Genomic DNA, 12,432 nt, shown 5'->3' on the forward strand with positions numbered 1-12,432 from the left:
TGTATTTTTAGTAGAGACAGGGTTTCACCATGCTGGGCAGGCTGGTCTTGAACTCCTGACCTCGTGATCCACCCGCCTCGGCCTCCCAAAGTGCCGGGATTACAGGCATGAGCCACTGCGCCCAGCAGAAAACTTTTTTTAAGAGTTAGGCTTAAGTCTGGTATGTGAGGTAGATGGTGCTGTATTCCCAGAATGATACCCCTTTTTTGTTCAATATACTGTACTCATCTTTGGGGTTCTTCCTTAACAAAGCTACTGTAGCCTTGTGGCCACCCTCCCTACCCTCATTTCACTTTATTTCTGAATCCTTTGACAGCCCTCTTCACCATTTCAGCATCAGTGGAGGCAGGACAAAGAAAACTAATCAATGTGGATAAGTGTCCCCTTCCATACTCCTGAATGAGGTCAAGCTTCCCCCTTGCCTCTGCTAGAAAAAAACCTCAGAGTTGGTACTAACTTGGAACAAAGGGACTCTTCTATTCATCAAGGTACTATACGACTTCTACTTGGATTTCAAGGAGAGAAGCCCACCAGCATGGAGGTGGGCTAGGTTTAAAGCACTGTGCTAGGAGTATTATATGAGATTATGACCAATAAGACACATAGGTACAGTGGTTGACCAAGGCAGCTTCTGTTGGAATTCTGATGTCTTGAGTTTAGGGACTTGCTCTCAATCAGTGATCCCAGACTTTTTTGCCAGTATTTGAAAGCACAGACCTGTTTTGGGGGGTGGGGATGCCTGGCTCTTTTTGCCCAGATCTGCTTGTGAGCATGGGCCCAAATCTCTCTGCCCCTCCTGACTTGAGCTTGCTTTTCCTGCTTCCCAGAGCAGGAGTTGCTAACCAGCATTATCACCAAACAAAGATAGCTGTACCCATTTTCCTTCTAATATGCTCATTAGCCTACCTTTGTTCTAGGTGATGCCCAGTGATGTGACTTTGAATAGGGTCTCCTTTGGGCCAAGGCCACCTGAGGCCACAAGCTGGGCATTCAGTCAGATTAGTCGTTGGCCTATCCTCCTGCCTTTTGCAAGAGGAGGAAGTAAGGAGAGAGTCAGCTAGCTGAGCCTGGGCTTCCTGCCAAGCCAATTCTGCTTTGGGCAGTCTGTGTACTCATTCAGCAGGCATTTATTAGGCACCTTTTGTGTATACTCAGGGGAGACCCTCCCTCAGAGACGAGAGAGTAGAGCAGAGCCCCCTTGCAGGAGGTTGGCATCCTTAAAGAGCCCTTGTTCTCAGAACCTTTTCCTTTTTGACTGGAAGCCGGACATCCGCTGAGCCCCCTGATGGGAGGCAACAGGAGATGGGAACAAAGAGACTGTTAACATTAATGAGGCACACCGAGTGGGCATTTCCGCAGTCTCCAAAGGAAGGCAGGTTTTTCCTCTTTCTTTTTGGAAAATGACAGCTGACATGGACCAAATACAGACTATTTTTGGCTCTCAGGACTGAAAGGACTGAAAGATGCTCTGAATCCTTTCTTCTCAATTCCCTCCCTGCTGCCCTGTCATTATTATCTTCCTTCTCAAGCAAATAAATAAAGCCTTTGATCCTCACCCAGTCAGGCATAGAGTAAACTGTAAACAAAAGTGAACTTGTGACATGGGGAAGGGGAGAGATGTTGGCAGCTTATTCCTCTGCTCCTGAAAGGAAGCATTCTGTCTACTGTTCAGGGTGCCCACCCAGTGGGCAGAGCCCCCCAGCTGCCAAGATGCAAGGGAAAGCTGATCCCTCATTGGTCCCTGCAGACTGAAGAGTCGTAGCTCTGGGTACCCTCTAGACTGAAGGGCCACCATGGCCCTGACAAGGAGCTTTGCTTAGAACCTACCCCCAAGCCACATGGGCTGGTAGAGTTCCAGACCCTGCATTTCTCTCTTTTTTTTTTTTTTCTTTTTCTGAGACAGAGTCTTGCTCTGTCGCCCAGGCTGGAGTGCAGTGGTGCGATGTCGGCTCACTGCAACCTCCGCCTCCTGGGTTCAAGCAATTAATCCTCCTGCCTCAGCCTCCCAAGTAGCTGGGATTACAGGTGCTTGCCATCACGCCTGGCTAACTTTTTGTATTTTTAGTAGAGACGGGGTTTCGCCATGTTGCCCAGGCTGGTCTTGAACTCCTGACCTCAGATGATCCACCCACCTTGGCCTCCCAAAATGCTGGGATTTACAAGTGTGAGCCACCGCGCCCAGCGACCCTGAATTTCTGTGTAGGGGGAGAACTCTCGGTTACCTCTCTAAGAATTGGCCAAATTCTGGTTCTCCAAGATATGAGACTTTGAAAGATGCTTTGCTGTTCTGATCTCTACTTACCTCATTTATAAAATGTAAATGATGATAGTGCCTGCTTCTAGAGCAATAGTGAGGATTCATTGAGATGGCCTGTCACCTGGCAGAAGGCCTGGCCCACTATAAGCACTTACTGAACATTAGCAGTGCTTGTTAATGTGAAGACTGAAGCTAGGTCTCGAATGAAGGCTACAGATGACAATCTAGTCACTTCCCCACCCCACCCCAGGCCCTCAAAAGGGGAATCTGGAAGGGCTGGTTGCCTTGGCACTGATGAGCTCCCTCTCCCTCTTTGCTCTCCTTCCCATTCTCTCTCTCTAGGGGACACTACACAGAAAATGAGAACTGCTCACTATCCTACCCCAGCCGAATTGGATGCGTATGCTAAGAAGGTCGCAAACAACCCACTGACTATAAAAATCTTCCCCAACAGTGTGAAGGTTCCCCAGCGGAAACACGTTCGTCGTACTGTGAACGGCCTCGACACATCAGCCCAGCGCTACAGCCCCTACCCGACACAGGCTGCCACCAAGGCAGGCCTGCTTGCCATTGTCAAAGTGCCAGCCAAAAGCATACTCAAGGACTTTGACGGCACCCGAGCCCGGTTGCTCCCTGAGGCCATCATGAACCCCCCAGTGGCACCCTATGCTACTGTGGCACCCAGCACTTTAGCCCACCCCCAGGCCCAGGCTCTGGCCCGCCAGCAGGCCCTGCAGCATGCACAGACCCTGGCCCATGCCCCTCCCCAGACGCTGCAGCACCCTCAGGGTATCCCGCCACCCCAGGCACTGTCCCACCCTCAGAGCCTCCAGCAGCCTCAGGGCCTGGGCCACCCTCAGCCCATGGCCCAAACCCAGGGCTTGGTACACCCTCAGGCCCTGGCTCACCAGGGTCTCCAGCACCCCCACAATCCCTTGCTGCATGGAGGCCGGAAGATGCCAGACTCAGATGCCCCCCCGAATGTGACCGTGTCTACCTCAACTATCCCCCTTTCAATGGCGGCCACTCTGCAGCACAGCCAGCCCCCGGACCTGAGTAGCATCGTGCACCAGATCAACCAGTTTTGCCAGACGAGGGCAGGCATCAGCACTACCTCAGTGTGTGAGGGCCAGATCGCCAACCCCAGCCCCATTAGTCGCAGTCTGCTCATCAATGCAAGCACCCGGGTGTCGACCCACAGCGTCCCCACACCAATGCCTTCATGTGTGGTCAATCCCATGGAGCACACCCACGCGGCCACCGCCGCGTTGCCTGCTGCAGGTCCTGTCAACCTGCCCACAGGCATCTCTCGCGTCCCCACTGGCTACCCTAGCGACCTCAAGCCAGTCACCTGGAACCAGCACCAGCTGGCCCACCTACAGCAGATGTGCAGCGAGGCTAGTGGGACGCCAGCCCCTGGCCTGACAGGCAAGCATGCGGCAGGACGCGAGTTGGCAGGGCCTGGCTTTGTAGGCAAGGCCCCTGCCTACCCGCAGGAACTCTGCCTGGCGCAGTCCTTCCATCTGAAGCCACCCCTGGAAAAGCCGACCCCATCCCCACCAGTCAACGGCATGGCAGCCCCATTGGCCTACCCCAATGGTCACTACTTCCAACCCCTGTGGAACAACATTCTGCCCACTCCCAATAGCGACAGCTCGGGGTCTCAGGACCTCGCCATGCCGTTCCACGGTGGGCAGCCCACAGGTGCACCCCTCGACTGTGCAGCAGCTCCTGGGGCCCACTACCGAGCAGGGACCGGGGGCGGTCCAGTGGCAAGCCAGAACAGCTTGATGCAAACAGTGGATTACCTAAGTGGGGATTTCCAACAGGCCTGCTTCCGAGAACAGAGCCTGGCCATGCTGAGCAAGGCCCACCGAGCCCCTGGCAACCGAGCCCCTGGCAACCGAGCCCCCGATCCCACAGAGAGTCGAAGTCTTCATATTCAGCACCCAGGGTATAGATAGGTAGCCCTGCTGCCCTCCACGTGCAACACATCATACATCACCCTCCTAGGTTTAGTCTTTTAAGTAACTGGATAGTTTCAAAGTTTCACTGCTCCAGTGTGATCATTCTTAGATGTCTAAGAAAGGGAATTTGGTGGGATCTAAGTGGGGACAGAAGAGGTCGTCTCGTCCTCCCCTCCAGCAACTTTTGGTTTTATGTTAGAACCTAACCCTAAGCCCAGGCTTTTCTCTCCACTGCCTGCCTGTCAGCTAGTCTCTCCACCTTGGCCATTTCCAGCCAGCTCCCACCCATCTTTTCTTGAATCTCTTCCTGTTTCCCTTAGGACGACTGAGGTGTGGGCTGACGGAATGCCCTAGTTGAGGTAGTATAGGTGCTCAGGCCCCTAATCCAGACCTCTACCTGTTGCTACCCCCCTTCCCCTCCCTCCAGGACTAAGAAGCAAGATTTCCCAGGTGCTTTGAAAGCTAATTACTCATCGAAGGATCTCAAATCAAAGCTGACCCAGTCTTCATATCCTTCAAGTTCCTTTCCATTCCTCAAGGCTTTGTTTTGTGTCTATATTGATCCCACAGCCACTGCACTTGCCCTTGCCACACTTGATCTCAAGGGCATCTTGGAAGTATTTGACCATTTCTTGAGATATGGGGGGAAAAAGTCTTTGTATTGGCATCTTGGTTCCAGACTCCCCTTTCCAAACCTAGAAAAATACAGTGACCTTTGAGCATACCCAAGATCCCTTTCTCACTGTTGCCTGTCCCCTAACTCACCTCCCCACAGCCCCTATCCTTTCCCCTCAACAAAAACAAAATCTACCTTACTTGAGGAATTAGGTAGGTAAGGAATGATCACATTGGAGTTTGGGATTAAAAACACCAAAAAAAAAAAAAAAAAAAAATGCATTTGGTTCTCTCTACACTGGCTAAGAATATTGCTCTACACTGTAAGTTTTAAACGTTACGTTTCTGTATGAATGTAGTGTGGGTTTGAGTAGCATTGTGTGTGAGTGGCCCCACAGGTACATTCACCCTCTAGTGCAGCCCCTCAGTTTAATGAAGGAAAAAAAAACAAACACAAAGCCTTAAGCTCTTTGAGTACTTCCTTTACCAAATGAGCATGGTTCTAACACCTGGAGCTGGGCCTACATTGGAAACAGCCCCTCCTGCCCTCTGTCCATTCTTAGAGCATACCTTCATCCACTCCATGCTCAGCACGTCTCATCCCAAGCGACAATTAGTTGGCTAGAAACACTTCTCTGTAATTTTAAACTTAGACTGTTTTGTTACACATTTTTGCACCATTCTGTTAAAGATGCAGAATTGGGCTTTTTTATTTTTTACAGATGAAATAAGCCCTTACCTTTCCTCTTGTCTCTGGGGAATGTCAGCTGATGGTTCTTATTTAAGGTTTTGCATTTTGTTCACTATCCACTACTGTTCGTTAGCCAGAAATTCTCTAGTGATCTGAAGCAATGTGACTGAAGACCAGTTTTAAGTTATGTGTTGGCAAGTTGCCTTATATTTAAAAGGAAAAAGAAAAAAAAAAAGCCTGATTGTGTTATGCCAAATGATAGCAACATGAAGTCCTAATTTATTGTTCCCAATTGTTTTCCTGCCGTCTGTGAACACTGGTACCTCCCTGTTCTGATCCCCCAGGAGCACCTGTAGCTTCTGACTCAATGCCTTCTCCGAAGGTGTTGGCCGCCATCTCACCCAGGGCCCTCTTCCAGTTCCTGCTTTTCTGAGTCAGATTTAAAGAGCACCACTGTCTTCCCCCTATCCCTTGCTTGATCTCCAAAGCAGATATTCTTGCTGTATTTTTTTTTCCTCCCCAATACCTCTCCCTGAAAGGTGAGCTGCTATTTTAGGAAACTGGACCAGACACCAACTTGGGGGCTTTAAGTCAAACAACCTCAAACCCATCTCTTCCTGTGTAGGGGTGCAAGCCTCTGAAGCTCTCACTCCCACCCTTAGTCTGCATGGAAAATGTACTGTGATCCCCCTACCCCCAACTGCCCTCGCCTTTGGTGTGAGATGTTCCTTCCTTCGGAGTTCAGCCTGAGTCCCTCTCCCCTCTGCCAGCCAACCCCCAGCCAGCAATAAGGGTCCAAGCCAGGGCCTCCTCTCCACACTCCCTGTCTCCATCCTACACTACCCTAGGGAATACCTGGATTCCCCATTCTATCCACATACTGTAGCATTCATTCTCCATCTCTCTCACCTCACCTGTGGTGGTTTATGGGTGTGATGGGGTTTTTAAGATTATTATAAACCAGTAAAAATAAGAAAACCTCGCTTTCTGACCTTGTTCTATTCGTTTAGTGCTGTGAATGTTTGAGGTAACTTTTTCTTACAACAGTTTCTAACATACTTCATAGGAGTAATTCCTAATTTTTAAAAGGGGTACCCCTGTAATATGCATCCCACCCAGAAGCCGTCTCCAAATCCATTAAGGCCAGGTGCTATGGTGATTGTAGACAGTTCTTCAATGAAACCCTGGACACAGGGTACCCGGCTGACAGGCCCTCTCCCTGGGCAGGGCTGCTGTGGGCTTACTGTGAAGTTTGAGGATAAGTGTGGTTTGCTGTCCCTCACTGGAGGCCCAAAAGGTCCTGCCACTTGCATTCCAAGGGCCATAAGTCATTGAGAAATGGGGATCTGGTTGTTTTGTTTTGTTTGAGGCGAAGTCTTGCCCTGTCGCCCAGGCTGGAGTCCAATGGCACGATCTCGGCTCACTGCAACCTCCACTTCCCAGGTTCAAACGATTCTCCTGTCTCAGCCTCCTGAGTAGCTGGGATTACAGGTGCCTGCCACCACGCTCAGCTAATTTTTTGTATTATTAGTAGAGATGGGGTTTCACCATGTTGGCCAGGCTGGTCTCGAACTCCCAACCTCAAGTGATCCACCTGCCTCGGCCTCCCAAAGTGCTGAGATTACAGGCGTGAGCCACCATGCCCAGCCAAGAAATGGGGATCTGGTTTGCTAATAACCCAACCTAAAACTTCAAACCTGCCTTCTTCCACTTCCAACACTTTGGAAATTCTGAGGGCCTCTGACAGAGGTGAAGGTGATAGGCACTGTTATCTGCAATGTAACTGGCTCCTCTTGGTGATTACAGTTTTCTTATGTTGAATTTTGGATAACTTTATTTTTTTGTCTGCAGAGGAAAAAAAAAAAAAAAAAAACTAAGTGATTGCAGCCAGGCACAGTGGCTCATGCCTGTAATCCCAGCACTTTGGGAGGCCAAAGCAGGTGGATCATCTGAGGTCAGGAGTTCAAGACCAACCTGACAAACATGGGAAAACCCAGTCTCTACTAACAATACAAAAATTAGCTGGGCGTGGTGCCACATGCCTGTAATTCCAGCTACTCAGGAGGGTGAGACAGGAGAATCGCTTGAACCTGGGAGGCGGAGGTTGCAGTGAGCCGAGATTATGCCACTGCACTCCAGCCTGGGCGACAGTGAGACTCCCGTCTCAGGAAAAAAAAAAAAAAAAAAAAATGAATGAAGTTACCCTCCTCTTCTGTTGAGCTTGGGTTTGAGCTAAGATGTAATGGAAGGAAAAGTTGATTCTGGCTGGGTGCGGTGGCTCATGCCTGTAATCCTAGCTCTGGGTGGCTGAAGTGGATTGCTTGTGCCCAGGGGTGAGACCCTGTGTCTTCAAAAATTGTAAAAAGTTGGGTGTGTAGTCCGGGTACAGTGGCTCACACCTGTAATCCCAGCACTTTGGGAGGCCGAGGCAGGCGGATCACCTGAGGTCGGGAGTTCGAGACCGGCCTGACCAACATGGAGAAACCTTGTCTCTATTAAAAATACAAAATTAGCTGGGCATGGTGGCGCATGCCTGTAATCCCAGCTACTCGGGAGGCTGAGGCAGGAGAGTTGCTTGAACCTCGGAGGCGGAGGTTGTGGTGAGCCGAGATCGCGCCATTGCACTCCAGCCTGGGCAACAAGAGTGAAACTCCATCTCAAAAAAAAAAAAAAAAAGTTGTGTGATGGGACATACCTGTAGTCCCAGCTGCTTGGGAGGCTGAAGTGGTAGGATTCCTCAAGCCCGAGAGTTTACGGCTGCAGTGCCAGTATCTGGGTGACAGGAGTGAGACCCCCATCTCTAAATGAAAAAAATATTTTTTTAAAAAAAGAAAACTGAGGCCGGGTGTGGTGGCTCACACCTGTAATCCCAGCACTTTGGGAGGCTGAGGCCAGCTGGATCACCTAAGGTCAGGAGTTCGAGACCAGCCTGGCCAACATGGTGAAAACCCATCTCTACTAAAAATACAAAAATTAGCCAGGCATGGCAGCGGGCGCCTGTAGTCCCAGCTACTCAGGAGGCTGAGGCACGAGAATCACTTGAACCTGGGAGGCAGAGGTTGCAGTGAGCCAAGATCGCACCACTGCACTCCAGCCTGGATGACAAGAGAAAAAACTCCGTAAAAAAAAAAAAGAGGAAAGAAAAAAAAGAAAATTGAGGCTTGGCACGGTGGCTCACCTCTGTAATCCCAGCACTTTGGGAAGTGAAGGCCAGCCGGATCACCTAAGGTCAGGAGTTTGAGACCAGCCTGGCCAACATGGTGAAACCCCGTCTCTACTAAAGATACAAAAATTAGCCAGGCATGGTGGCAGGGGCCTGTAATCCCAGCTACTCGGGAGGCTGAGGCAGGAGAATCGCTTGTGAACCCGGGAGGCAGAGGTTGCAGTGAGCTGAAATCGTGCCACTGCACTCCAGCCTGGGCAAAAAGAGTGAGACTCTGTCTCAAAAAAAAATATATATATATGTGTATATATATATATATAATTATAATATCTATATGTATATATATAATTATATAATATATATATATAGATTATATATATACACATATAGATTCCACAAGATGTGGGATTCAGGGAGGGTAGAATCAGACCCTTGGCGGCAAGAGTCCGCAGGTGGCTTCCTGAATGCTGACGGAGCTAAAGCACCAGCCTTCTTTCTTGAGCACACCCTTTTCTGTAGGGTGCTTTTGTTTTTTTATTTTTTTTTTGAGACGGAGTCTCACTCTGTCGCCCAGGCTGGAGTGCAGTGGCGCAATCTAGGCTCACTGCAGGCTCCACCTCCTGGGTTCACACCATTCTCCTGCCCCAGCCTCCTGAGTAGCTGGGACTACAGGCGCCCGCCGCCATGCCTGGCTAATTTTTGTATTTTTAGTAGAGATGGGGTTTCACCATGTTAGCCAGGATGGGGGTGCTTTTTTTTTTTTTCTTGAGATAGTCTCTTGCTCTGTCGTTCAGGCGGGCAGTGGCACGATCTTAGCTCACTGCAACCTCCACCTCCCGGGTTCAAGTGATTCTCCTGCCTCAGCCCCATGAGAAGCTGGGACTACAGGTGTGCGCCACCATGCCCAGGTAATTTTTGTATTTTTAGTAGAGACGGGGTTTCGCCATGTTGGTCAGGCTGGTCTTGAACTCCTGATCTTGTGATCCGCTCGCCTCAACCTCCCAAAGTGCTGGGATTACAGGCGTGAGCCACTGTGCCTGGCCAAGGGTGTTCTTTTGTGAAAGTGTTTTGACTCCTTTATGCCTCATGCCACCCCTGTGAAAGGAAGCTGTCTTCTGCCTGTGTCAGATAAGATCTGCAGTCGGCCCAAAAGCGGAGCTAGACAGTAGTAAAGTACAGCGCTTCCTCCAGAGTGAATGATTCCTGGGCTGAGGTAGATCCTTGGGGAGTGCAGCTCACACTTTTATTGCAGAACATGGCCTGAATTCTGCAAGTTATGAAGCACTGAATAAGGTCCAGGTGTGCAAGGCTTGCAGAGTATGGGGTTAACAGCCCCATTGTTTGCATGCAACTCTAGGAGGCACCATCTAGACTATGTGAATGTGACCCCCGGAATCATGCAGTGACAGTGTATTTATTTATTTATTTATTTAGAGACGGAGTCTCACTATGTTTCCCAGGCTGGAGTTCAGTGGCGCAATCTCAGCTCACTGCAACCTCCACCTCCCAGGTTCAAGTGATTCTTCTGCCTGGGCCTCCCAAGTAGCTGGGACTACAGGTGTGCACCACCATGCCCAACTAATTTTTTTTTTTTTTTTTTTTGAGATGGAGTTTTGCTCATTGTTGCCCAGGCTGGAGTGCAGTGGTGCGATCTCAGCTCACTGCAAACTCTACCTCCCAGGTTCAAGCAATACTCCTGTCTCAGCCTCCCAAGTAGGTGTGATTATAGGCACCTGCCACCACGTCCAGCTAATTTTTGTATTTTTAGTAGAGACTTGTGTTTCACCATGTTGGCCAGGCTGGTGTTGAACTCCTGACCTCAGGTGATCCACCCTCCTTGGCCTCCCAAAGTGTTGCGATTACAGGCGTGAGCCACTGTGCCCAGCTCCTTATATTTTTTTGTAGATATGGGGTGTCTCCCTTTGTTGCCCAGGGTGATCTCCAACTCAGGCTCCCAAAGTGCTGGGATTATAGGCGTCAGCCACTGTGCTCGGTCAGGTGTGTAGTTGGGATTCTGGAAAGGTGTTTCAGCCTGTTGCCTGAAAGCATTTATGCTGCTGGAGCCCATGGTTGCCTCTACCAGTCTCCAGGCATCACCGTACCAAGACGGTTTATCTGGTGAAGAGGCCCAGCTCTAGTTTCTCACCTAGGCAGGAGGGCCCCATTTCTCCCTAGATAAGTCAATTTGACCTTTTTGAAAAGAAAGATTGGGCCGATGATGACCTCCCCAGCCTGGCTCACTGAGGCTTAGTCCTGTCCTGTCACCCCATAAAGGGTTTTTTTTTTTTTTTTTTTTTTTTGATTCTCCCTGTCGCCAGGCCAGAGTGCAATGGTGCTATCTTGGCTCACTGCAACCTCCGCCTCCCGGGTTCAAGTGATTCTCCTGCCTCAGCCTTCCGAGTAGTTGGGACTACAGGTGCGTGTCACCACACCAGCTAATTTTTTTTTGTATTTTTAGTAGAGACGGGGTTTCACCATGTTAGCCAGGATGGTCTCGATCTCCTGACCTCGTGATCCGCCCACCTCAACCTCCCAAAATGCTGGGATTACAGGTGTGAGTGAGCCACTTCGCCCGGCCCAAGGCCTTTTTTTTTGAGACAGGGTCTGGCTCTGCCACACAGGCTGGAGTGCAGTAGCGCAATCTCTGCTCACTTTAACCTCTGCCTCCTGGGCTCAAGCCATCCTCCCACCTCAGCCTCCTGAGTAGCTAGTCGTGTGCAGCAGAGGCTGAGTTTTTTTTTTTTTTTAAACCCTCAGCCTCTGCATGTGAAAAGAAAGAACTACAGTCCTTGAACCTTCCCTTACTAATGATTCTCGTACATACAGCCTCTTCTCAGGGCTAGTCAAGACAGTAAGGCACTGTGTGCTGACCAGTTCATTTAATCTTTACAACAAATCTGGGAGGTGAGCCGCATTTCACCAGTGACGGTAATGGAGGCCCTATGTAGCTCAGAAACTTGCCAAAAGCAAGCACAAGGACCCACACCTATTGCCACAACTAGAGGGAGCTACAATTTCTAGGGACTACTGGAGTTTAAAACAGAATCGAGGCCCTGTCCGAACCTGCGGAAGAATCACTGATAAGTCAGTCTCCTCTGTTCATGTTTCATAGGTGAAACGTGGATAATCACATGCACCCACTGAGGCCCGTAAGAAAAGCCGATGAGAGACAGGAGAAAATCCAAGTGCCTTGAACATCTTGAAGGCCCCTTTTGCTCAACACCCAGTCCCTGGATGTGGCTGGGGTTCGGAGTTAGAAAGCATTCACTAAGCACTTACTCTGGGCCAAGAACATGCACTGCCTCATTAACTCTTCTCTAGAGCCCACAAAGCCAGTTACTGTGCTAAAAAGTATTTCACTTGACAGTTCTTTTCAATGAAATAATAATGCACGTAAAGTGCTTAGCAGTGTTGGTGCTTATTACCATTAGACCAAGAAAGCCCTGCCTAGGGTAGAGGCACTAATCTGGCGGGGCTGACCAGGGACTCCAGCCTTATGAAACATCCAGGCCATACACTTCCCGCATTTCATCGGCAGAGGGCAGTGGCAGGGACCGTCTTCCACACAAAGCCCGATGCAGTTTTCCCGGCGTCCATCAGAGGGCGAGCCAGCAGGTAAGCTGGATCCTGGGGCCAGACCCAGGCAGCGGCCCTTCTCTGACTGGTCCTTTCTTTGCCTTCAGTTTGGTTGAGCCTCCCAGGGACCTAACCAACCCAGTTAAGTCAGGCTGGAAGCAAA

At 50.0% G+C, this 12,432-nt stretch overlaps 1 protein-coding gene across 23 annotated transcripts in view; it reads left to right on the forward strand.

The window, feature by feature from the left end:
* FAM222B (family with sequence similarity 222 member B) overlaps nucleotides 1–6,521 on the forward strand; it is a 101,742-nt gene extending 95,221 nt beyond the window's left edge. For 12 of the 23 annotated variants that reach the window (XM_016932154.3, XM_054670167.1, XM_054670166.2 and 9 more), the window contains one exon: nucleotides 2,600–6,521. In XM_016932154.3, the coding sequence (XP_016787643.2) occupies nucleotides 2,600–4,221 (1,622 nt within the window). In that variant the 3' untranslated portion in view covers nucleotides 4,222–6,521. The remainder of the gene's footprint in view (nucleotides 1–2,599) is intronic. The other 11 variants (XM_063798848.1, XM_063798850.1, XM_063798847.1 and 8 more) reach the window with 1 other exon arrangement.
* Nucleotides 6,522–12,432: the final 5,911 nt, after the last annotated feature.

This window comes from Pan troglodytes, chromosome 19, assembly GCF_028858775.2.
Source record: "Pan troglodytes isolate AG18354 chromosome 19, NHGRI_mPanTro3-v2.0_pri, whole genome shotgun sequence".
Classification (NCBI taxonomy): domain Eukaryota; kingdom Metazoa; phylum Chordata; class Mammalia; order Primates; family Hominidae; genus Pan; species Pan troglodytes.